Source organism: Salvia splendens, chromosome 5 (assembly GCF_004379255.2).
Source record: "Salvia splendens isolate huo1 chromosome 5, SspV2, whole genome shotgun sequence".
NCBI lineage: Eukaryota > Viridiplantae > Streptophyta > Magnoliopsida > Lamiales > Lamiaceae > Salvia > Salvia splendens.
This window is the reverse complement of record NC_056036.1, coordinates 4,115,491-4,142,283: the sequence shown is the minus strand read 5'-3', so window position 1 is coordinate 4,142,283 and position 26,793 is coordinate 4,115,491. Positions and strand designations below refer to the sequence as shown.

Sequence of the window (26,793 nt, the reverse complement as noted above, 5' to 3'; positions counted from 1 at the left end):
ATTAAAGACATAAATATACGTTTATATCCATGCACCGAATTTTGAAGTGTTTGCGACACGACATAAGAAATAAATAATAAATAAATAAATGACAATAAATACTACCATGATTAAAAATAAGCAAGGACAGTGGTAGATAACGACAGAAAGTTGTTTGATAAAGAGCATAAGAAATGATGACACTATTTTTTGCTTTTTCATATTCGAGTACAATGCCCATTAAAATTTAGTAGATATGTACCCATACTTAATTATGTGACGTATGTATTTGAGTAAATATGTGAATGTGACATCTCGTATTTTTGAACATATCTGTTTTCTAATTGTATTATAATTACAATTTTATAGATTTGAATTTAAAGACAATATTTAATTTATTCTATTTCAAATCTTTTATCTAATAAAATTAAATAATTGATGCAATAAAACGTCAATTTCAATTTTAAAATTTTCAAATATTTATTTTGAGTATAGAATTCAAGCCGTTGAATTTAGAGGGTATGATGTTATAATCTAATCAAATCCAAGAAAAATTTAATGCCAAACAAAAGTTTTGAAATTTTTGGCAGCCATTTTCAAATCCAATCCTTAATTTCATGATACCAAACACATTTTAAAAGTAATTGAATAATTCACTGAGTTTTAAAACATACTAATATAAATAGGACATTTTAGTGACTTTTAAGAATTTAGAGCTTCAAAGATGAAGAAATCAGGGCCTATGTGACATAAATCTTGATGATAGTTAGGTCTTCTTTAGAAAAAAATAGTTTTGATTATGATTACATGAATAAGAAAAGATAATTTTGTGGTCATGGATTAGTGGAGCCATCTTATTTTCCCCAACTCACGAACTTGTTCATTTCTATTCATCAACATTCCCATTAGATTTTAAAAAAAAAACTTAGACAGCTTGTATTTATAGGATATAGTTCTTGTCGAAATATACAATAAAATACATATTTATTGTTAGAAGGCCTATTTGCCTTATCTCAAGATGAGAGAGAGACATGAATGAGCAATGATTCAATTAGAAAAAGCATTGAATGCAAAGTGCCAAAACACCTATTTTTAATAGCATCAAAGGCTTAATGTAATTAGCTTATCCAAACATTAGCTGAATTAAACAAGGCCAGCCATTGATTTGAATTTTGAAGAAACAGAGCTCTCTAGTGTCATGCGTGGCGCGATGCGAACGGATGCCAAATAGTAGTCAAATGACTATAAAACGCAACATAGTTAGTAAAACGCCTCTTCACTATCTAATAAGTCGACTAATTCAAGTTTTTACAGGGATAAATGAGGAATCATTATTAACTTTAATATTTAAAACGTCATTTTTGATGCATTAAGCTGCCACATCAACTTTAAATTTGCCATGACAAATTTTAGCTTGGTCGAAATCTAAAACGTTGAAATTAGCCTATAATTTGTGTGTTTAACTGCTGTTTGCCCATATATAAATAAATAAATATGACTAACTCAGTAGAAAAAGACATGAGGAAAAAGCCAAAAATAGGGAGGAATAAAATATGGTGTGTGGAAGATATCATAGAGCACATCAACATTGATAGTTGCTTATAAAACATTTACTGATACATAAATATGATGTTGATATCTAAATAAAATGAAGTTCTAAATTTGAACCAGTCAAGAGTAAAGTTTACTACATCGTATTAGTTTTAAATCATAAAAAATGAGGCAAAATAGCCCTAATACAGGAAAATTTGCAATTAGAGGATGAAAAATGCATTTTCTTGAAAAAAAAACACAGTTGAGAAGCTAAGAGTTCATGTGAATACTGAATTATTTGATTCTTCTAATTTCAACTTATACCTAAATTCCAATTTTTTGCCACATCTATAAATAGATCGTGATGAATAAGTTGCTTTCACTACTAACAAAATTACCTTGCTGAATAAGGCAATGTTTATAGAATATTCAAAACTTGAATTTCAGTACAGATTTGTCAAAGTTGTGGAAGCGCTTGGCTGGGCCGAAGTCAATTAGGCCTAGTGGTAAATGGACAGTTCGAGCCCAAATCCGGCACATTATATGATTGGGCTTATTTTCTCCAGCCCAAAATTAATATATCATCATTTTTTTTCATTAAGTTCGTATTTAACCATTTTCACACAAGATGAAAAAAATGCAGCTAATAAAATTCAAATTGCGACCAGGTGATAATCTTTGTTTTATTTGAGGTAATTATGAATGAATATGATGACCTTGAATCATTCATGTGATTTGCTATTTTGAGTTGAAGAAAAGATCACAAAAATAGATTTTCTAGTGACATAGATGTAGTACTAATAACTCTGACACAAGATTAAATCCAAGTACTTTTACAATTATTTCTCATCTGCCCTCCAAATATTATAAATATCCAAAAGCACCTCCACTAATTTAGAAAAGAATATTTAAATAAAAAATTCCAAAAAAGCAAAATCACCAAAACCCAAATTCGTTCACGACATCTGAGTATTTTCTTAGCTATCTGAATTGTAAGTTCGCATCCGATCTGAATTTATTGAATCTCTTTTGTATTGAAAAAATTAAGTGGATCGATGGGGGCGCTGATGTCGAAGATGTGGTTCATGATGTTTCCGGCGAAGGAGTACAAGATCGTGGTGGTGGGGCTGGACAACGCCGGCAAAACGACGACGCTTTACAAGCTTCATTTGGGGGAGGTGGTCACCACGCATCCAACTGTCGGCAGCAACGTTGAAGAGGTCGTCTACAAAAATATTCGATTGAGGTGCGTGTTTCTTGAATTTGAAGCTCTAATTTTATTTTATTTATCGTCGATCAGAAGCGATTGGGTTTGAATTGCAAGTTGGATTTTTTTGGTGGTGGTTGATGTCAGTTACTGTTGATGACATGTTCGATTCTTTTAATTTTGGCTCTATGATGATTTTGGGGGTAAGTGTTCACATATTCAGTCTGTATTTCTTGGCTTGACTAGTTATATATGGTGCATCAGGAATGTTGTTGTTTCTTTGAAAGAATTACTCCACTTGATATGTTTCTTGTAAGAATTACTTGATATGGGAGTTATTGGCTGCTTTTTTCGCCCATTTCTTTACATTTTGGGCTGTCTTTGGTTATGTTTCTCTTTAGTAGTGTTTGTTTGGGATGTCTATTACGACAAATTGAATCAACATATTACTATAGGATCAATTTATACCACGACATATGAACGCTCTACTTTTCTTTTGCACTCAAGCCTGAAGGTAATGTGGATCAGATATGTGCGATTGACATATTGAGTTCTGTACTTGCGATGAATGTGTCATGCACGGTTCGAATGAGAGAAAGAAGTGAGGAATCCTCCTTTCGACTGCTGACTCTCCCACTGCCTTTACTTAGCTAGGAATTAAAAGCAGGATGCATGATGATGGTCAAACTTCATTCTTTTTGTTCCTCACAATTGTGTGGAGTTGCCTGTTTTTGTTGAAACTAGTTGCATTAGATTAGATTCGCTATTTTCCTAGAGCTGTCTGATTTTTTCAAGAGAGCTGAGAGGTTAGCGCATAGATTTCCATGTATGCATGCGAATTCTGGAATCCTTCTGCTTGTCTGTTTGATTCATCATTCTGTTTCAAGAACTACTGGATATACCATATGCTGTATATCAGATATGATGTAGTGTGTATGTATGAACAGAGACAAATCCTCACTAACTAGGCTACAACCGTGACATTTTGAGTCTGAACTTGAGCTTTTAGGGCTGAGAAAGACTCCCTGGTAGTATTGAATTGCTTAACGTATCGAATTGTTATATCTATAAAGATGGCTCCCATACTTATGTTCTTCGCATATGCCTGAGTAGAACTTTTCAACAATCTATTACTCCTATAAAGCATTGCACATATGAATATGGTTGAAATTCTTGTATCTGCTTCTGTATTGCTTATCACTGTAAAAAGTAGTCAGGCAGTGATTTTCTTCATTAAATTGGTCTTTTTCTTGTTTTATTCACTGAGTGATGTCATTTTAATCTCCCACCATTCATGATCAGGTGTGGGATCTTGGTGGACAAGATAGGCTGAGGACATCATGGGCAACTTATTATCGCGGGACACATGCTGTTATAGTAGTGATAGACAGCACGGATAGAGCCAGGATCTCCATAATGAAAGACGAGCTATTCAGTCTGCTTCCAAACGAGGATCTCCAGAGCGCAGTAGTGCTCGTGTATGCAAACAAACAGGATCTGAAGGACGCAATGACCCCTGCTGAGATAACCGACGCACTATCCCTTCACAGTATTAAGAAGCACGACTGGCACATCCAGGCTTGCTCTGCACTAACCGGTGACGGCCTATATGATGGTTTGGGGTGGATCGCACAAAGAGTCGCTGGAAAAGCAACGAGCTAGAAGCACTCGACAGAGATGTTTCGTTATCATTGAATGGTAAATCATGTGATGTACCTTCTAATTCACTGCAACAGAATACACGCACATTGCTCTTTGTTAAAGGCAGGCAGTTGTTGGCATGTTGTTTACTCTATTTCTTGATTTCTGGCCTATAGTTGCTGTCTTGAAAATGTCATACCAAATTTTTACTCTTTCCAAGAAGCCGAGACCACCTCCATTTTCTCTAGCTGCTCCTGTTCCTCGTGTATACACAAAAATTAATAAAAAAAATACTCCCGTCCGCCAATAGGAGACTTGCTTTTAACTTGGTTTAGGTTTAATGAAATGTAATAGAAATGGATGGAAAAATTAGTAAAATGCAGTATCTATTTTTATATTAGTGCTTATAATAAAATGTGAGTGAGATAAAGTTGGTGGTTAGTGACGTTCATTACCAGAAAAAATTAGTGAAATAGAAATTATTTATGGATGGATGAAAATGATAAATTGGAATGATTGATGGCTGATGGCTGATGGGGAGTGGAGTAACATTCTAATATGCTAATACCCTTTTATTAAATATACTAAACAATCTTAATTAATACTATCGTGATTTTTAGAGATTCTAATATACTCCGTATATTAATCTGAGAAAGTACAAGATACATATTTTGCATGATATCCACGTGTCCCACGACTGCCACGTCTACATAAATTAATCATCCAATATTAATATACTTCTTTGAAATTCTTCACCCATTGAGCCAAAATGTCGATCTCATCCATTTCCTTGAAGAAATTCCTTTGTAAAATTGTTTCAGCTCCGGTACGGCCACAATCTATCGGAGGAGCATGGATCGCGGCGGCGGCGCCACGGCGGAATACTTTTGTTTCGGATTTCGACACGATTCCAAAAAGGCCCCCTGGGCCGCCACTTGGGCCCAAGCCCGGCCCAGAATTCCCATGCCCACCAAGCCCGTCTCCACCTCTGCCAGACGGCCCACGGCCGCCTATGCCTTCACCGCCACCGCACGGGCCGGATGTGATACCTCCGCCGCCGCCCCAGCGTGGCCCAACTCCGCCGGATATTCCACCAAACTACATGCGCTGCAGTGTAAATTATTTTATTTATTAGTAAATTACTACTCAATACTGTTTTATTTCTGTATTATAATTGTAACGACTTGTGAGTATGCTTTCGCTTAGTTTTTCATTCTAAGTTCTAACTATAATCCTCCGCCTATTTTGACATAAAATAGGAGTATTTACAATAAAGTTCAAATTAATAATATACACGTGATATTAAACTGGACATAGAACTCTAGAAAATAAGGTCGGCAAGATAAGATATTAGTGCATAAATAAAATATGAGTATAATATATGGATTGGTGGCCAATATTTGCATGGACTTTTCATACCATGACTTAGAAAGCGGCAAAATTTGCATTGCTTATTGAAAATACTTTTAATTTGAAATTATCGTCTTTTATAATTTATCCTTGTCTGTTAATTAGTGGGTTTGGTGATAATTAGTGGATGATTTAGTAGTACTATTCGACCATGTAATCTTTGTCTAGTAAGCCAACTAATCCACATCAATTGAAGAGTCATTGATATTGCTAAGGCAGGCAAGAAGTGTGATCATTTTCAAACACGTCGTGATCAAAATTCCAGTCGTTGCCGAAAGTTTTATGCTGTAAAGTTGCATTGAAATTTGGTCACCAATTTCCATCCATTTTCTAGACTCCGTCGTAATAAAACGCATTTCAGTTGGTTTTCATTCGAGTCATTACGGGAATAAGTAAATTCTTTTGTACGGGTATTAATTTTTTTTAAGAAATCCTAAACAGAGCATTTGAACATGAGGTGATGCCACCCACATAAAGCTTCGGTATTTAAATATAATAAATCCAATATGTTGAAAGTTTAGATGGGCCTTGTAAATTTAATAGCTACTTTAGTAGGTCTTGTCTTAATTGGTCAATATTTTAATGTAAAGGCGTCAAATAGTATATATGTTTATTCCAAAAATTAAATAAGTATCTGAGATCATTATTAGGTACAATTCTCGGTCAATACCTTACCGACATCCATGTATGTACTATATAAGCAATGATTTGATGTTAACATTTATACATTTTATATTGGCAACAATTGACAAAATCTTTAAATGTTCAATGTTAAAAGTTGATTGAAAATAGTGAATACGGAGTAACATCGTTTTTCCGGTAATTTTATACTAGTAAATTCTACTCCGTATGATAATTTAAAACTACGAGTATTCAATTTATATAATGTTTTTTCTTTCGATTAAAAAAATGCTAGGAAACCGGATCATAAAATATACTCCATATGCTAGTGTCAATTATTTTTTTTATACTATAAGAAAGTTGATAATGCACTGCACCACTATATGTCGATGGCGCCTACACAAGATTGCTATGGCGCGACGCCAACTACTTAATGAATTACTCCCAATCCTTATATAATTATAATTTATTAGAAATTTGCCATAAAAAGTTGCTTCAAATTTAGTCTGTCTCTTGATTTTAAAAATCAACTAGTAATTTCATGGATTTATTCTTATTTAATAAACCTATTGTAAAAAATTATAATTAACAACATATTGTTCATATTTTTCAACTGAACGATGTCATTTTTTATGAAATACAATATGCATTTAGTAGGGGGGTTATTTGCCCCCTCACCCTTTTTTTGAGATGGGTAAATGAACTAAAATTTTAAAGGCAGCGCCACGGAAGACTCGAACCTAGGATCTTTGGCTTCGGACATTAACCTCTTTACATCTTGACAACTCAAAAGACTATATTAGACCCCTCACCTTTCTTTACAAATCCTATTATATACTCCTATATTTATATATTTCAACTACATAAATTTTTCTATAAGCGAAATCGTGGCTACGCTCCTACTCATAATTTTCTCTATAAGCGAAATTGGGGCTACGCTCCTACTCATCGGTAGTAATGTCTAATTATGATTTTTTCTGTCCATATCATATACAATATCTCTAATAAAATTCATTATATGAGGAGTGATAGAGAATAAATCCAAACTTCAAAATTTTCGACTAAATTGTAAAATTAACTTTTTCGGGTAATTTATTCTATAATTATTAATTGCACTTTGAATAAAAAAAAATGATAATGCCGGTGGATGTAAAGTAAGTTTGGATAAGTGAAGATATGGAGTAACTGAAGGTGTAGGAATAGCCATTTAGATTATTAGATTGTACCTCGTCTAGAGAGCCAGAAACGCGTTTACAGCGAAGCACATTTATGTGGTTTAATATGGAGTAGCAAATTAATAGCATTATTTGTTTACGTGGATCCAAATCCTCATGAAAAATATTAATACCCCTAATAATTATTTAACTTTCTCATTAATGGGCTCTTAGCCCAAGTCTACTTTGCCTGGTTGGCATCCAAATATTATCAAATTTTACCTTTTTACTATTACTACTACACCTATTTTGGCGATACTATAATAAACTCATAAATAAAATAAACCCTAAAAGTAGTGGTACTATCATACAATCATTAACGCCGTTTTAGACCCTCTCCAACCATTTACACTAAACATAAACTCATTTTTAAATATATATCATACTAAAAAATAGTTTTACTCAAATCATTTACACCAAATTCAAAATTTACATTATTTTTGAGTTTTTGTCTCACAAAATTTTTTATATAACAACATATTTGGTGTTGTTTCACCAAAAAAACTAAAAATGTGTTTGAGTTTAGTGTATGATTCGAGAAGATTTCCACATTAAAACTCATTTTTAGAGTATGGTTGGTAATGCTATGAAATAGGAGTTAATCTAAAAATTGATATTTACTCCTATATTATGATTATCATAAAGACTTACATACCAGTATATAGAACGCATTTTCTTGAGGGATGCATTAGTAAGCATGAAAATCAATATATAATTTCTAATTCAAATAATTCAAAACAAGATCATGAACAAATTGACACGTTAGATCCGTGCACGTATCTTATCGCTAATCCTAAAATCTTGCAAATAACTCTTAATTAAATAAGATTAATTTGATACATAGAATTCAGAACTCTCACGTGCATAAGAAATATAGTCTTTGTACATAATTTAGCAATGGCGCCCGTCCGGGTGGAATTCCGACCGGCGTGTCGGAAGTCCGCGCGGGACGTCCACCATTGTGCAAGGGAGGCACGGATACGGACATTCGCTGCGGACACCGGAGTTCCGCGGCGTTCCGCGGATATCCGTCGTGACGTCCGTGCGGAAGTCTGCCATTGCGTTGACTCCAACTGACGTCCGCGCGGACGTCCCGATTATTGCATTAATTTCTTTTTTTAATAATTCTATAAATACGTACAGTAGCAGTGTTGGTTTCCACGAACTTCCCTCGCCGAGGCAAAGTTCCCGACGCCCACATCGTCGGGCCGCCGCCGTCGCCCGGTTGGGCAAAAGTCCGTGGCGCGGATGGCGAGGGGAAGCGCCAGCGGAACCGGCGAGGCCCAATCGGCAGCACCCACCCAAAACGATCCCGAGAACCCCTCATTCGCCCGCATCGCGGCACATGAAACCTTGTTACGTGCAATGGTTGAATGACGTCAATCGACCGACCGCCATTACAAGCGGTCGCTTAAGGATATCATCAACAGTATGCAGCGCGATTTGGGGTTCGGAGACATGTCGAAGAGTGACGACAAGGGGGGTGGCGGTGGCGGGGACGACGAGGGGACTGGCGGCGGGGAATCTGAGGAGCGAGAAGGCGGTTTTTTTTAACAATGTAATTTTTTAAATAATTATATATTTTTTTAATTAAGTATATTTTTTTTAATAAAGTGGTTTCACATTCCGTAAATTGTTTAATTCCGTAAATTGTTTAATTTGTGAATTTTTATTGTGGGAAGTCCGTCGGGATATCCTTGGGGATGTCCGCCACTGTGCAGTGAGATGTCTGTATGACGTGGCATCCGCAGTGGGATGTCCGTATGACGTGGCAGGAAATGTTTTTGGGATGTACGCAGAGATATCCACCGGGACATCCGCACCATGCTAATGCTCAAGTAATATTAGTATAATACTCCCTCCGTCCCGGACTACTTGCACTTATTTTCTTTCTGGGCGTCCCAAGTTATTTGCACTATTTCCGTTTTTAGTAAAAATTATCACCTACAGACGCAATTGTTGACTTTGCTATACACCTGATGAAGCGGCGAATTTTCGATGGTGATTAATGCACGTAAAAATAAATTACGACACAGAGGTTTTACGTGGTTCGATTTACTGAGGTAAATCTACGTCCACGGGGAGAAATGGGGGCAGGTTTGTATTGCTTGATCTGCGAATTACAGCTTACAACACTGGCCTGCTTTATGATATTCTCTCTAGAGAGCTTTTTTAGAGTTTAAAAGAAGAAGCAGAAGACCTTATCTATCTGACCTAGGTTCTATTTATACAGTGAACTAAGATCGTGGCATGCAGCATTTATTAGGTAGTGGATGTCGTGGAGATCGTGGCGACCTTGCATGGGTCCACTATCCTGCATGAGTTAATGACTGCTTGACACCACTAAATAGATCGTCGGTGTAGTGGAGGTGGAAATCTTGCATGAGTCCACTATCTCCTAGTTCGGTCGAATACTGAGACCGAACTGCTGAATTATTGCCGAGCAGCTTTTGCCGATCTGAGAGTAGAGCTTGATGCCGACCTGAGAGCAGAGCTTGATGAGTTGGCTTTCACCGAGCTGTAGGCTGGGGCCGAACTCTTTAGTCACGCCGGACTGATACTCTTTAGTCATGCCGAACTGATACTCTGTCTTGGGCTTTACTGCTGTTGGGCTTGTTTAGTACGTACTCCATCACTACCCCCCCCGAAAAGCGAAGTGAATCACTTCGGCATTCTGGAAAAAAGTATGGGGTAAGTTGATGTTTGTCCACGGTCTCATGAAGTGAACTCTTCTTTGACCGGACTTGGTTTGTGTCCTAATTTGGCGAGTTTTATCGCTCGGATCGGACTTTCCGTTGTCCTAATTTGGGGATCGGACTTTCCCTTGTCCTAATTTGGGGATCGGACTTTCCCTTGTCCTAATTCGGCGAGTTTTATCGCGTGGATCGGACTTTCCCTAGTCCTAATTCAGGCAAGTTTTATCGCGAGAATTGGACTTTTGTTGCAGTTCGTTTCAGACGAAGTGCTTGTTTAAGCTGAATTGTGGTCTTGTATCCTCTTTAGAAGCTTTGACGCACAATCGTGGGCTTGTTGCAGCTCGTTTCAGACGAACTGCTTGTTTAAGCTGAATTGTGGTCTTGTATCCTCTTTAGAAGCTTTGACGCACAATCGTGGGCTTGTTGCAGCTCGTTTCAGACGAACTGCTTGTTTAAGCTAAATTGTGGTCTTGTATCTTCTGTAGAAGCTTTGACTCACAATTGTTTAGCTTGTATATGTTCTAAGAAGGGGATCAGTCTTCGAAGAACAAGATACCTCAGTAACATTTGTAAGAGACGACACGCACAGAGACAGACAAAACACACAAACAAAACGCACAGAGACAAATAAAGACCAAGTAAACCAAATAAAGCACATTGAGCAAACAGGACTCAAGACTGACTGACCGGACTGTCTCTTACAAATGGAACTTTTTGAGGTTGGAAATGTGCCATGTTCGGGGTACCTGTTCTCCTGACATGTGAGCCAATTTGTAAGACCCTTTGCCGAGGACTTCTGATACCCGATACGGACCTTCCCATGTGGGTTCGAGCTTGCCCAGCTTTTCTGCTCGGCTTACTTCGTTGTTTCTCAGGACGAGATCTCCCACTTGAAATTGTAGCTTCTTCACCCTTTGGTTGTAATACCGGGCTACTTGCTCCTTGTACTTGGCTGCTTTTATGCATGCCAATTCTCTTCTTTCTTCGGCAAGATCTAGCTCGGCTCTCAGTCCGTCGTCATTCATTTCTGAGGAGAAATTTAGAGTTCGGGGACTGGGTACGCCGATCTCCACCGGAATTACGGCTTCAGTGCCGTACACCAGACTGTATGGAGTTTCACCATTGGAGGTTGTGGGTGTAGTTCGGTAGGACCATAGGACTTGAGGGAGATTTTCTACCCATTGTCCTTTGGCTTGTTCTAACCGAGCTTTTAACCCTTTCACCAGGATACGATTTGTTACCTCCGTTTGTCCGTTTGCTTGTGGATGAGAGACCGAAGTGAACCGCTGTTGAATATGCAGCTCTTGGCACCAATTCTTGAACGTCTTGTCGGTGAACTGAGTCCCGTTATCCGAGATGAGGATGTGGGGTATGCCAAATCGGCACACTATGTTCTTCCAGACGAAATCCAATGCCTTCGAGCTCGTTATCGTAGCTAATGGTTCAGCTTCCACCCACTTCGTAAAGTAGTCCACGGCAACGACTAGGAATTTCATTTGCCGAGGAGCTTGAGGAAGTGGTCCCACTATGTCTATGCCCCATTGCATGAAAGGCCAAGGGCTTTGCATAGTGGATAGATCGGTCTGCGGCATTCTTGGGATATTTGCATGGATTTGGCACTTCGGGCATGTCTTGACGAGCTGCACTGCTTCTTGTACCAAGGTTGGCCAATAATATCCCCATCTTAGAACTTTTTTAGCTAAAGCTCTAGCTCCGATGTGGCTACCGCACGACCCTTCATGAACTTCTCTGAGGATGTAGTCCGTCTCTTCTGGTCCTACGCACCGCAATAACGGCTGGAGGTAAGACTTTCTAAAGAGGACTCCTTCATGAAGTTCGTACCGAAGTGCTCGGCACGTGATCTTCCGAGCTTCTCTCTTATCTTCGGGCAATTGTCCTTGATCCAGATACTGCAAGATCGGCGTCATCCAGTTCGGCGGGCTGGATATTGAATGTACCTCGGCTTCATCAATGCTTCGATGCATTAATTCTTCCGCCTTTGAGCTCGGATCTGAGGCCAACTTACTTAAGGTATCTGCTCGGCTATTTTCCGCTCTGGGAACGCGGATTATCCGAAAATAGGAGAAACTTCGGCTGATGCTTTGCGCTTTGTCCAAATACTTCTTCATTCTCTCGTCACGGGCTTCACTGGTACCCAACATGTGATTTACTATGACTTGTGAATCACAATGGACTTTGAGAGATTTGACGAGCAGACTTTGCGCTAACTGAAGTCCGGCCAGGAGGGCTTCGTACTCGGCTTCATTATTAGTAGTGGGGAATAGGAACCGAAGTGAGTAGGTTACCTCGTGTCCGTCGGGAGCGACGAGTAAAATACCAGCTCCACTTCCCATCTTGTTTGAAGCTCCATCTACGAATCCGCTCCAGCAGTCTGGCGGCTCTACTTCGGATTCCAAGGGCTGTGCAAGTTCGGCATTGGCAGACTTTTTCTGTTCGGCAATGACAGGGATTGCTTGATCGAACTTGGCCTCTGTAAGAAAATCTGCCAAGGCTTGTCCCTTGATGGCTTTCCGAGGTAGGTACTCGATCGAGTGTTCTCCCAGCTCTATGGCCCATTTGGCGATTCTGCCTGATGCTTCTGGCTTGGTCAAAACTTGCCGAAGAGGCAGATCGGTTAAGACACATACCTTGTGAGCATAGAAGTATGGCCGCAGTCTCCTTGCTGCATTTACTAACGCCAGAGCAATTTTTTCCAGAGGTTGATACCTTGTTTCTGGACCTCTTAATGCTCGGCTTGTAAAGTAGATGGGAAACTGCTTTAGGCCTTCTTCTCGTACAAGCACCGCGCTGATGGTTTGATCTGATGCCGCTAAGTATAAGAATATTACTTCGGCTTCGGTTGGAGCAGAGAGAATAGGAAGCTCGGCTAGATAACTTTTGAGCTCGTCAAAGGCCTTTTTCTGCTCGGCTCCCCACTCGAACTTTGGTGCTTTTTTCAACACTTTGAAGAACGGCAGTTGCTTTTCGGCTGCTTGGGAAAGGAATCTATTCAGTGCGGCTAGACATCCGGTTAGCCTTTGCACGTCATGTATGGACTTCGGCATTGCCATGTTTTGAATGACTTGAACTTTTGAAGGGTTTGCCTTGAGTCCGTCCTTTGAAACCCAACAACCCAGAAATTTTCCTGAATCTACCAAAAAGGTACATTTTTGGGGGTTGAGTTTGAGGTTGGCTTTCCGGAGCACGTCGAGAGTGGATTTGAGGTTGTCTTCGTACTCCGAAGTGCTTTTGCTTTTGACAACTATGTCGTCGACATACACTTCAACCTGTTTCCCGATTAGGTGCCGAAAAAGCTTGTCTACCATCCTTTGATAAGTGGCTCCGGCATTCTTTAAACCGAATGGCATCTTTTTATAAGCGAAAATGCCGAAATCGGTGATGAAAGCTGTTTTCGGAGCGTCACTCTCATCCATCAACACTTGGTGATATCCTTTGTATAAATCAAGAAAACAGAAAATTTCGAAGCCGATCAAAGCTTCTACTTTTTTATCTATATTCGGAAGGGGATAGCAATCTTTTGGACAGTGCTTGTTTAGATCGGTAAAATCTATGCACATCCGCCATCCTCCTCCTTTTTTCTTGATCATCACAGGATTGGCCACCCAAGAAGGATATTTCACCTCGAATAGTACATCCGCTTTTAGTAATTGGCGGACTTCGTCATGGATGACTTGGCTTCTTTCTGCCGCAAAGAGTCTTTGCTTCTGTTTTACTGGCCGGATTGAAGGATCAATATTTAACCGATGAGTGATTACCTCGGGGGGCACTCCGGTCATGTCCAACGGAGACCATGCAAAGACATCTTTGTACTCCTTGAGGAGCTGAATGGTCTTTTCCCGGAGTAGAGGCGTTCCTGCGAAGCCGACGTTGACCGTTCTGGATGGATCATCTTCGTATAACAGAACGGTCATTGAGTTCGGCTCTGAAGTGACTTCGGTCATCTCGCTTGCCTCCGACTCCGGTTGCTGTGATTGCTAGGCTTGATGGTGCCGAACTGATTGCTCGGCACTTTTAAGCGCAATCTGCAGACATTCTTTTGCTCTCTTTTGATCACCTCGGATGACCGCTATCCCATTTTTAGTGGGAATCTTGATGGTGAGGTGATAAGTAGAGCAAACGGCCCGAACTGTGTTGAGCCAGTCCCTCCCCAGGATGATGTTGTACGGAGACCGAGCTTTCACCACAAAGAACTCGATCATCGTATTGGAGCTTGTAGGCGCTTTTCCCACCGTGATCGGAAGGCTGATAATACCTTCAGGGCGGGTGTCCTCCTGGGCGAAACTTTTCAGAGGAAGTGGAGCCGGACTGAGCCGAGCTGGATCCACTTCCATTTTATCGAAACATTCTTTAAAAAGAATGCTGACTGACGCTCCTGTATCCACAAATACTCTGTGGACCAGTTTGTTTGCCACCCCGGCTTGGATGACAATAGCGTCTTGGTGAGGAGAGATGGCTGGGACGGGATCGGCATCTGAAAATGTAATCACTTCGTCTTTCTTCAGCCTTTTATGTGTTGGTTCCTCTTGATTGGAACCTCTGCGTTCTGCTTTTAGGGACGACTTAGTCTTCCCGGCTGGGAGAGCATCAATAGTCAGGATTACTCCATCGTATTGCGGCTCGTCGTCGTCTTCGGGATCCTCATGTCTTTTCGGATCCTGAGGATTGCAGTTCGCACTTCTCTGCCTTTTGTTCTTTTTCGGCTGCTTGCTTTGGTATTTTTTTAACGTTCCTGTTTTCACAAGAACGTCAATACCTGCAGCCAAATCTCGGCACTCCTCGGTATCGTGACCGTGGGTTTGATGGAAGGAGCAATATTGATCCTGAAGTCGCCGTGCGGCTGATTTCGTCATCCGCTTTGGTTTTTCGAACATATCGGAATGTAGTTCGAAAATTTCCGCTCTTGACTTGTTTAATGGTACGAACTGAGCGGGCGGCTTCTCAGGATTGAGACGTGGTCCCAATCTGCCTTGTACTGGTGCCCTTTGAATTCTTTCAAAAGGAGTTCGGCGAGGAAGCACCTGGTCGCTTTGATCGGGCTTCCTTTTGTCTCCTTGGGATGAGCTGTCTAACGACCGTTTTCGACGGTCTGCCTCATCCGCACGAGAAAACTGGTCCGCAATGTCCCACATTTCTTGAGCTGTTTGCGGACCGCACTCCACGAGCTTTCTGTAGAGAGCTCCGGGCAGGATTCCATTTTGGAATGCCGAGATGACAAGTAGATCATTGAGATTATCTACTTGTAGGCATTCCTTATGGAATCTCGTCAGGAAGTCGCTGATCTTTTCGTCGCGACCTTGACGTATAGAAAGCAGCTGAGCCGAAGTGATTCGGGCTTCCGCTTTCTGAAAGAACCTCCTGTGGAAAGCATCCATGAGATCTCGGTAGGATCTGATGCTGCCTTGAGGAAGGCTGTCGAACCACCTTCTGGCGTTCCCGATGAGCAACTCGGGGAACAGCTTGCACATGTGGACCTCATTGAGACCCTGGTTCGCCATATTATATTGATAGCGTCCCAAGAAGTCATGAGGATCCTCTAGCCCGTCATAAGTCATTGACGGTGTCCGGTAGTTCCGCGGCAAAGGAGTTCGGGTGATGTCGTCCGAGAATGGAGTCTTTAATGCTCCGTACATGGCGAACCCGACATCTCTTCGGTACGGAGGAGATGGAGTTCTCCTGTGGTTCCGGTACCGAGGAGGAACATGTCGGGGTTGAGGATTCTTTCTCCTGGAAGACACGTCACTACTGCGGTAGTGACTTTCATGTCTGGATGAGGAGGGAGAATCCGCCGTTGTCTTCTCCGACTGTTGGCTCTTCTGCAGGAAGGTTAAGAACTCCTCCTGCTTCTCGGCCAAGAACAGCTTGACAGCCTCGTTCAAATCAGGCTGCTGGGAAGACTCGGTGTGTGGACCTTTTGAGCGGCTTGCTCCTTCTCCGTGAGAACTGGAAGTAGATTTTTCACGAGGCTGCTTTCCAGGCCTATGGGCTGCTGGATTAGCTTCCTCATGGTTATCACGGACGGAGGCACGGGTGTTATGTGATCTGGTATGCATTTTTTTTTTTTTTGGTAGAAGAGGATCAAAAACTCGCTTTATCACAAATTTGGTTCTCTGTTTCCCACAGACGGCGCCAGTGATGAAGCGGCGAATTTTCGATGGTGATTAATGCACGTAAAAATAAATTACGACACAGAGGTTTTACGTGGTTCGATTTACTGAGGTAAATCTACGTCCACGGGGAGAAATGGGGGCAGGTTTGTATTGCTTGATCTGCGAATTACAGCTTACAACACTGGCCTGCTTTATGATATTCTCTCTAGAGAGCTTTTTTAGAGTTTAAAAGAAGAAGCAGAAGACCTTATCTATCTGACCTAGGTTCTATTTATACAGTGAACTAAGATCGTGGCATGCAGCATTTATTAGGTAGTGGATGTCGTGGAGATCGTGGCGACCTTGCATGGGTCCACTATCCTGCATGAGTTAATGACTGCTTGACACCACTAAATAGATCGTCGGTGTAGTGGAGGTGGAAATCTTGCATGAGTCCACTATCTCCTAGTTCGGTCGAATACTGAGACCGAACTGCTGAATTATTGCCGAGCAGCTTTTGCCGATCTGAGAGTAGAGCTTGATGCCGACCTGAGAGCAGAGCTTGATGAGTTGGCTTTCACCGAGCTGTAGGCTGGGGCCGAACTCTTTAGTCACGCCGGACTGATACTCTTTAGTCATGCCGAACTGATACTCTGTCTTGGGCTTTACTGCTGTTGGGCTTGTTTAGTACGTACTCCATCAACACCCATTCCTTAATCTCCGTGCCGAAAAGGAAATGTGCGAGTAGTCCGGGACGGAGGGAGTAGTAGTATGAAATATTGCAAACTCACGAAAGCTACAACTACAAGCCCACCTCCCTCTCTCCCTCTCTCAATTAATATGATACATCTCCTCTATCTATAGTTTAAGGCCTATTCAATTTCAAACTCGGATTGTCCCCTTTACATTAAACCAAACAGCTGTAATTTTAGTAATAACAATAATAAATGAGAATGTACCATTATTTCTTTTTTCAATAAAATATGGTGTTTGAATTTCAAGTGAAGTTGGCGCACTTCACTCGGACTATTCCATACAAATTTGGTGGTCCGAATACATTGCCATCTCCCCACTTTATTGATATGAATTTGCTTATTAGTAATTTCCAAAATTTGCAAACATATTTTGAATTTGAGTATAACTAAGAATAAAAATTCAAGCACTTATATGATCTGCACCGAAATATATTGATGCTTCCATGGCTAAGTATTTAGACCCAGTCATTTATACACACAGTTGTTGTGCATTCACACTTTTTCCCATTGAGATGCAAAGTCAAACCATCATAGTGTCAATCAGAATACACATTCTTCTTAACCTATCTCCACAAATAAAATTATTTTACATAACTTCGTATTTAATTTTTTATTTTTATTTTTGTTTGAATTTACATAAGACGTGATTAGATGTGCAACCTAGACAAAAATAGTGTTATAGATATGATACGCTCATGATTAATATTAGTAGTTTTATTATTCAAGACTCATAGCCTTCCTTGACTCCACAATTTTCTTTGATTTAAAAAAAATATTTCTGAGTAATTTCTAACTAGAATTCAATGCATTTCCTAGTCCTTGCTGTCCAATATCAAAGTCTATATGTACCACCCCAAGCCTTGTGCTATACTCAACTCTCTCATTCTCTTTTTTTCCTAAGAAAGAAGCATCATGGCTGATATACTGAATGCAGAGCAAATTGTTGAATTGCAGGAAGCCTTCAGCCTGTTTGACAAAGATGGAGATGGTGTGTTAATTTCTACTTCATTTTCTTGTTTTTATCAATGTATAATGTTGTTGATTGATGAAAGTGCAGGTTGCATAACCATTGAAGAATTGGGCACAGTGATCAGGTCTCTAGATCAAAATCCCACCGAGGAAGAGCTCCACGACATGATCAACGAGGTCGATATTGATGGCAACGGCACCATTGAATTTGCTGAGTTCTTGAACCTCATGGCCAACAAAATGAAGGTTAGTTAACTCAGTCTTTCATTATCAACTTTTCTTCTTTTCACTTTGGTTTTTAACACTGTGTGTGTGCTGTTTTTAATCAGGAAACTGATGCAGAGGAAGAGCTTAAAGAAGCTTTCAAGGTGTTCGATACAGATCAAAATGGTTACATCTCAGCTACTGAGGTATATTTTGTAATTAATTTCAATTTTCTCTAATGATATAGGAGTAGTTGTTGTATTTCATTTTTGTGAGTATATATTTTGATTCAAGATATAGTCTTTAATCTGACAGCTAACAACTCTCATTCTTTACATTTATTGTACTTTTATCTGTACCTTATGTACTGTGGTCTGACAAAATTAAATTAAATATAAAAAGGAAGAGAAATTATATAAAAATATTACTACTATTTGAAATAGATCTATCATAAGTCAACTAGTTCTTTGAATGGCTTCTCTTTAAACACATTTCATGCAAAAAAAAGGTTCCAATTTTCAAAGTTTTGAATACCAATATTTTATGAGGATTTTCTTGAACCTAATACTTTCGATCTCTGCAGCTTCGGCATGTGATGATCAATCTTGGTGAGAAGTTGACAGATGAAGAGGTGGAACAGATGATAAGAGAGGCTGATTTGGATGGTGATGGACAGGTTGATTATGATGAGTTTGTGAAGATGATGATGGCCATTGGATAGATATATCTCAAGTTTATTTTTTTTATTCCATTTATTACATTGTTGTGCAAAACTTAGGATCAATTAGTCAATCCTGATGCAAGAAATTTCAGATTTTGTTGATTGTATTCTTTCAAATTTTAGTTCAAATGAACAAGAATCTTCAGACAATGTTACAAAAGATAATACATGTTACAATCATGGGAAACTGCAAACCATATGTTTGTTTTTCTCCAATCCATGAAAGAATCTCTCCAAACTTGAAAACCAACTCAAAATAAAAGAAAAGTGAAATCAGGCGGAGATGATGGCTGTTTTTCCTCTCAAGACCTTAAAAAACTAGAAGAAGAGACAGAACCGAAAAAAGAAAGAAAGAAAAAGAACCAAGCAAAGAAATTTTGTGTAAGTATCAGTTTTCAGCAACTCAGCTGATGGCTGCAGTGCAGCAGATGCAGGTAGTGAAGAGGGAGGATCTCGCCTTTCGCCTCCTGTTTCCCTTCGGTGACACTGCAGCTTCATCTCTTGATGGAGAGGCCTTTGAGCCATTTGTGTGTGCATCTTCTTTGACAGCATTGGCCTTTTCTTGCGTGTTGTTTACTGATTTTTGCGCGTTTTCAGAGTTGCTTCGTTCCATTCGGATAGTCTTCTCCTCCAGTTGGACAGCTTGGAACTGCAATGGCTTCCCCACATATTCCGTGTTTGGAAACCTCAGATTTGAGCAGCTGAAGAGGCTTCTCCTTGCTGTCTTGTCCTGATACAGCAGAGGAGTTTGATCAGATTCTTCAGACCTCGTGTCGAATGATATGCCAAAATCAAAGCTTGGAGATTTTCTGAGCTCAACTTGAGCCCCTACACAGCTTGGATTTGGTTCGGTTTCATCTGAGGCCGGTGGAGTTTCAGCCTCTGCTGCTTCATTAGAAAGGCGTTGTGTGTCGATTTCTGTTGAAGATTTCAGCTCTATCACACATTTATCAGTGGCTTCACTCTCAGTTTCATAGACATCTTCTGTAGCAGATGTATCACTCTCCAAATGAATGGCTTCTTCAATCACATTTTGATTAGTTGGCTCATTCTCTTGTTGTTTCTCTGCATCTTCAAGTAGATGGTCTCCGTTTATCTCAAATTCGGCCTTGATCACTTCTGTTGGATCACTGCTGCATCTGGTCAAGAACTGGTCTTTTTCTTGATCAGTTGGCTCACTGTCTTGTTGTTTCTCTACATCTTCGAGTAGATGGTCTACGTTTTCCTCAAATCCAACCTTGATCACTTCTGTTGGATCACTGCTGCATCTGGTCAAGAACTGGTCATTTTCTTGATCAGACGGCTCATCATCACCGTTGCCTAATTCATGGATCATCTGTTTCTCTTCATGATCAAGAGCAGAACACTCGTTTTCGTGCTCATTTTGTGATGTAGATGAGTCTGGCAAACTAGTTCTTGCAGCTTCATCGACAGTGTTGAGGGAATCACTCTGCTCTTCTAGAAGAGGCTCATCGTCTCTCCCAAGCTCTTCCTCATGCATACATGCTTCGGAAAACACACCTTCAACAGAAGGCGCATCAGCCAAAACCGAGTCTTTGTCCTTCTCCTTTGCATCATGATCATCAACCTCTAAATCCTCATCCATCAACACAATCTCCTCTTCTTCAATATCTGAAGTAGTGTTATATACAGTTTGATTTGGACCATCCATTTCAAATCAACTGACATTACTATCTAACTATGCAAAATTTATGATTTGTTTTTTGAAAGCTTTTAGTGCAAAATGGAAGAAACCTGTCAAGGTGCATGGTTGGTCTTGTTCATCACTCAACTTGGACATTCCTTCCCCCAAATCCGAGCCGTTGCTGCTGATATCCATCACGGCATCACAACCCTCAAAAGACCCGTTGTGATCCTCAATATCTGCTAAAGATTATGACATCTAAAAATTGTAGCAGAAAATCATAAATGAAAGCAAAATCTTGATTTCACTAACCCTTATCTTTTATTTCAACAGGAGGAATTTTGTCACCCTCAGCTTCTGCTACAGTTTCTTGAACCACACTCAGCTTCTGTACTGTCACTGCATGAGGTGGACTAACTCCTTGCCCGTTATCTGGCGCCTCGTTCTTGGCCTCCTCGTCTTCAAAGAAACGAACCAATCAAGAACAAGAAACACAGTTTTTCCACATCAAGAAAAATTGATCACACATACCTTGTAGCCCTGAAGTGTTTTGATTTCCCATATCTTATATTAGCTTCACTCTGCTAATGAAGCAATACATTTCTAAACTAAAGGCAACTGAAATATGAACTACACCAACAACTATACAAGAATTCAGACAATGCTAATATATGAACTAACAAAAACTTTTGCTTTAATGCAGCAAAAACTGGCAGTGCCAGAGTGTTTGCTACTTAATTAATACAACCCACTTTTGCATATGTTTGCTTAAAGCAAAAGACTTTAGACTTGTTTTCTAACTCATAGTTTTCAAGTACAAAAAAGGGCTAATTTGCCCCCCCTCCTTTAACATTGGTGCAGCCTTCTTTGCTCTAAAAATCGCTCTTCTGCAATGATGAATTAAACTAAGTAAAGGCCATGTTAGAGAAAGTGAGCTATAGGATAATGTTATCTAGGTCCCAAGACAACTGTGTGTGTGTGTGTGTGTGTCAGTGTGCACATCTTTTTCCTGGCCAGCTTAGAAATTTACTAGTGATGCAGGTTGAATCTGGAGGCTTCTAGCCATGTTTTTGAGGAAAATAATCTATTTGTCACCCAAAATTAATATCACCCTACTCACTATCGGAGCTGGGAATAGTCTTTTCTTATCACGTTCGACTCTCGTATATTATTTCATCAGTACATGTCATGTTCAATATTGCCGCTTGTGTTTTGATTGTCTTCTACCTCATTTATGTAGTGTGATTCATAGTCATAGAATAATATTACACCATTATGTACATTGTACAAGGGCCTAAATTGCATCTGGACAAACTTATTTAAGAGTGTTTGAATAAATTAGGATTAGTAATCAGACAATTCTTTCAAGAGACACTGCATTTGAATGAAATGATTGTAGCAATACTTGGAAATTCTTTGTAAGGGATAGTTTTTATTTCTTTACAAAGTTGCGCTAATGATGGAGCCAAAAAAAGTTTATAGCGCCACTAAAATTTGGAATTTGTGGGATCTATCTATGCATTAGTTTTTTTTGGTGGTAAAGCTTAGGGTGGCGGTGGCCTAAATCTCATCATAAATATCCAATACTTTTTGGGAGATTCTTTAATTTCATTTACAATAAAGGTAAAATGGATTTATATCCTATTGAAATAAAAGGAAATGATACATCATTTGACTATGACCGGATAACATCATGAAGCTTAGAACATCAAATCACAAATCGACATAAAAATGCTTGAATCATTATTTGGATTCATTATGTTGTGCTTCTAATAGCAGCAGCAACACATCCCATTTAAATGATAAAAATGAAATAAAAGTCTTACTCTTGTAAATAAAATATTTCAGGATTTTTTGTGTATTTGATAATTTCACTTTCAATTTGTATTTGCTGAATATAAGGCGAGATTCAATTAGTAAAGAATGCATCTGCTCTATTCTTTATTTGAAAACTTTCTAGTACAAAGAGTAATGAAAATTGAATATTGATAAAACAATAATCTTTTTGCCCCAATTTCATTCAAGATATATGGACCTAAATCCCTCTAAAAAAATACTATAAAGCAAACAAGATACCAACTTGAATCAATGCAAACAGCTCATACTTTGACAATGTATGCATACATCTACACCAAATTCAATCATCTATTTGTTGCAGCAAAGCAAACACAAACATATCACACCAACTGCCATTCATCGCACTATGTTACACAGATTTGAGTCAAAGAGTTTTGCCTCATTTGGCATTTATTCAATCCACACAAATTTCTTTTATCAAGCCCATCATGTGATGATACTTATGCCGGAATTGGCTCCGGCACTCTCCCATTGTCCGAGAGAGAAAGGCTGTCGTAGTAGTCCACCAGAACCTTCCACCCACCGGGGCACATGAAACCATCGGGCGGGCTTTCTTTGTTCTTAGCAAGTGTACGCATCTGCACACAGATAGAGACATCAAGAATTAGAAAAAAAATTCTGCAGATTGCAACCATTGATGAGATTCAAATTCATAGCTCTGTTAACTAGAGAAAGAAGTTACCTTTGTGCCAGATATAAATACAAAATCTTGTGCCCTTGTTGGATCAAAGAATGCCATTTTGTTCTGAGTCTTGTCATAAGCAGCTACCTGAGAGGAATAGTAATTTCATGTTACTATTGTTACAAAAAAGGTATACGAATCGATTAAAGTATCAATTTTTGGGCACCATACCTTGAAAGGAAGGATATTGAGGCGCTCCAAGCCGGGCGCCATGCTCAGCACCTTCTTCCCGTGATCTGCATCATAAAGGTCTCTCTTCTCGAGCGGGTGTCCCATACCAGCCGGATCCCGACCCACAATGTAGAAGTTGGCACCTGCGTTGATCCTAGCCTTTGCGTGCCACTGCACCTCGGTCGGGCCAGCATAGTGCATTGGCGACGGGAAGATCGACACAACCGTCGTCTCCGGGTCCAGAACACCATCTTCCAGCACCTGATCAAAAGAGAACACTAATGTCACAACAACATTAAGTTGAACAGACTAGTAGGCAGCATACAAGCCTCAACCCGAGGACTGACCTTCTCGTGCTGCTTCATCCGCCAGCTCAGTGGCACGTCATCAGCCTTGGTGTAGCCTCCCAAGGGATGGAGCAAGAGCACCGGGTTCTTGTACCCCATCTCAAGCAGCCTACGACGAGTGTCTGTCATCAAGAGCGCATGGCCGTTGTGGACAGGGTTCCTCAGCTGGAACGCGAAAACAGCATCTGCGTTGCGCCTCTCAAACTCGTCGCGCAGCTGAGCAGGGGAGAGACGGAAGCGGTCAAGGCCATCCTCGTACTTGACCGGATTTATGACCTCTAGGTCCCCACCGACAAGCCAGTTCCCGGCATGAGTGATGGCTTCGTCGACGTAGGGCAGACCGGGTGCCGTCGTGCCCCAAGTTCTTGCTATCCTTTCTTCTTTGTTGTGTTTGTAAATCTCGATACTGCACATTGTAGTTCAATATACGATCATTATCGCAAAACATGCTAACTCTTCTTCGAATTTTTCATAATATGTGTGAATTATTATCTTGTAGAATGTATGTAGCCCCTAAATTTCTGCGTCAGCCCATTTCACATACAGAACATGCCAAGCACCAACATACACTTTCAACAGTAACATGTATTATTGATTCATATTATAATCATCAATTATAATAAACTACTCCACTAACTATTAATTTGGTTAATCATTACTTGTTTTTTATTCAAATAGTTCCCAAAACCTAACTCAGCTATGCTGACAGCGAAATCAATTCCATTTTTCATGGTTGATTTCACAGCATCATCAATTCATCGCCTATTTTGACTACCCAAAACGACGCCGTTACATGCATGTACTATACTAGGATTGCGACAAGTGTTCACCAAAATTAATTTGCGACGAAATTAAATAAAACCAAAGGCTTACTTGCTTAAGACAGCAACGACGTTGTCGCGATCATCGACGAGCGCCACGCTGGCAGAAGACCCGACCCGGCTCTTCTGGGCGTCGTCGATGGCGAGCACGATCGGCACCGACATGTTGACGACGGACCCGTTCTCGAGTCGGATTGCGTTGAAATGAAGTGTTTGGAGAAACTCTGCTTCGCGCATGAAGCCCTTGAGCGGGCTGGCCCACCCCTCGCTCAGCACGTGCACCCATTGCAGATTGATTTCCGATAGCGTGATCCTCGGAAGCTCATTCGCCGCCTTCAATTTCGATCCCTTCTCCGATTCCGGAACGAACAGCTCCACCAGCCTCCCGCCGTCCGGGTCGATTAGGGATGCCGAAATCCGGGTCGCCCCGCGGAGGCGGCGGATTGGTAGGGCTACGGAGGCGGCGGCGGCGGCGGGGGAATAGGGATTTGGTAATTTGGAGATGGAATGTGGGGATGTTTTGAGGTGAAGAGAGGCCATTGCTGCCATTATTGCCTCTCTCTCTCTCTCTCTAGATGAGGTTAGTGGGATAATTGGGTGGGTTTATGGACCTAAATTAGGGGTAGATTAGGAAATGAATTTGGGATTAGGAGGGTGATGGTGGAATTAAGATGGGGGAGGGAGGGTATTTTGGGGAAATTGTGTGGTTGATTGGATGATGAGTGGGAAGAGCACCGAATTAACAAGAGATGTGATTTGTCTTGGCTTTTATAAGGTTGGGGCAAATTTTGGGGGGATGAATGTGGACGCTATTTGGTTTCATCTCTTTCCATTCAGTTTCCACCTTTTTTTTGTAACTTCATTTTACAAACAACAGCAATAACTTCGATTGTTTGGTCGAAATTTCCAAATTAATGGTGCAATTAAATTGAACGTTTTAGACAACTAAATATAGGATTTATTGTGACGAATGCGATTTCGTCATAGATGGTTGTCGATCCATTATAATCAATTTTTCTATTGTTCGACACAATTGAGTGTTTGATGGAAATCAGTACTACTAGTAATATTTTTATTGAAAGCTCGACGTTGGATGTTTAAGCAAGAGGTAAAATTCGGTAACACTACGTTACATATTTACTCCTCTTCTCATTTTGATTTGATATGAATAAGAAAATGAATAATTGAAAAAAAATAATGAATATTCAAACATGCCATTTTGCACAATCCGAATGATGACTCCTATTCAATAGGATCGTTATTTTATTCGGTTACGTCCAAAAAACTATGCGCTTTAAATAAAACTTTAATGTTGGGGTTTTATCCTTTGCCCTATAAACATCAAATTTATCATTATTATTTGTTACTGTGACGAAATTACAATACCTATAACAAATTTTGAAGTATGTCTCCAAACTAGTAGTGTATAACAAAATACAGGGCCCATTTTGAGTTTGGATCGTTAGTAACGAAGCCAAATTAAAATGGACACTAAATCGTGCTTTTTTAATTGGGGTTGGGTGCTTAATTATTTTTTATAAATGAGGAATATCGCCAAAATACACAGGAACCACGCTAATTATTAGGAATTTGAATAAGTTGACGTAATTTAGTTTTTGTACGTACTATAATTTTTGTTAAAATGTCACATTTGGACGAAATTAAATTAATTTAATTATGGAGATACCGAATCCGAAGAGAAATAAAGAGGAAGTAATAAATAATAAGAGGGCTTGACTTATCCAATTGAATAACGCCCTCATAAAGTCCAGATTCATTCATAGCTGGATTATTAAAGATTGATTTTGCGTCCTAAACTTTTGCAAGTCTATAACATTAGTTTCCTTATTTTGACTGATATATAGTAATTGACTAACCAAAAAGATTGATTTGACACAGGCTATTTCACAATCTAACACTATACAAAATTACAAATAGTTATTATTATTCATGTAACTCTGCCTCTCCAGAACCAACTACGTTGTCAATGCAAGCACAAATAGTTATTACTACTATACTTTTATTAGTATGTAACCCGTTTGAAATGATATGTTGAATCACTCTAAAATCTAAATAGTGATTTGTAATGTATCACTACATTATTTTTATGATTATATCATATGAGACCATTCGCAACGCTATTTCTTATCCGTCTTTTAACCGTCTCATCTCTTAACTATTCATGGGCTCCACTATACTTTTCACTCCATCTC

General features: G+C 39.8%; 4 protein-coding genes across 6 annotated transcripts; 2 read left to right on the top strand and 2 right to left on the bottom strand.

Moving 5' to 3' along the window:
• The first annotated feature begins 2,425 nt into the window (after nucleotides 1-2,425).
• Nucleotides 2,426-4,579, top strand: LOC121805928 (ADP-ribosylation factor-like protein 5). Its single transcript, XM_042205972.1, has 2 exons — nucleotides 2,426-2,780; nucleotides 4,022-4,579. The coding sequence occupies exons 1-2, from the start codon at nucleotides 2,568-2,570 to the stop codon at nucleotides 4,379-4,381; spliced, it is 573 nt and encodes a 190-aa protein (XP_042061906.1). The 5' UTR covers nucleotides 2,426-2,567; the 3' UTR covers nucleotides 4,382-4,579.
• Nucleotides 4,580-18,027: 13,448 nt separating this feature from the next.
• Nucleotides 18,028-19,174, top strand: LOC121804357 (calmodulin-2/4-like). Of its 3 annotated transcripts, none has more exons than XM_042203843.1 (4): nucleotides 18,028-18,151; nucleotides 18,221-18,378; nucleotides 18,462-18,542; nucleotides 18,920-19,174. In XM_042203843.1, exons 1-4 carry the CDS (start codon nucleotides 18,076-18,078, stop codon nucleotides 19,055-19,057), a joined length of 453 nt encoding a protein of 150 aa, XP_042059777.1. In that variant the 5' UTR covers nucleotides 18,028-18,075; the 3' UTR covers nucleotides 19,058-19,174. The 3 variants fall into 3 exon arrangements, with proteins under 3 accessions (XP_042059777.1, XP_042059778.1, XP_042059776.1); XM_042203844.1 differs by having other exon boundaries at nucleotides 18,040-18,151; nucleotides 18,239-18,378; XM_042203842.1 differs by having other exon boundaries at nucleotides 18,040-18,378.
• A 68-nt stretch (nucleotides 19,175-19,242) lies between these two features.
• Nucleotides 19,243-21,494, bottom strand: LOC121804355. The gene is made up of 4 exons (XM_042203840.1): nucleotides 21,234-21,494; nucleotides 21,015-21,161; nucleotides 20,813-20,941; nucleotides 19,243-20,689 (listed from the first exon to the last, which is right to left on the bottom strand). Exons 1-4 carry the CDS (start codon nucleotides 21,262-21,264, stop codon nucleotides 19,461-19,463), a joined length of 1,536 nt encoding a protein of 511 aa, XP_042059774.1. The 5' UTR covers nucleotides 21,265-21,494; the 3' UTR covers nucleotides 19,243-19,460.
• Nucleotides 21,495-22,782: 1,288 nt separating this feature from the next.
• LOC121804356 (ATP sulfurylase 1, chloroplastic-like) lies at nucleotides 22,783-25,323 on the bottom strand. Its single transcript, XM_042203841.1, has 5 exons — nucleotides 24,633-25,323; nucleotides 23,760-24,165; nucleotides 23,413-23,673; nucleotides 23,242-23,328; nucleotides 22,783-23,137 (listed from the first exon to the last, which is right to left on the bottom strand). The coding sequence occupies exons 1-5, from the start codon at nucleotides 25,127-25,129 to the stop codon at nucleotides 23,000-23,002; spliced, it is 1,389 nt and encodes a 462-aa protein (XP_042059775.1). The 5' UTR covers nucleotides 25,130-25,323; the 3' UTR covers nucleotides 22,783-22,999.
• Between the last annotated feature and the right edge of the window lie 1,470 nt (nucleotides 25,324-26,793).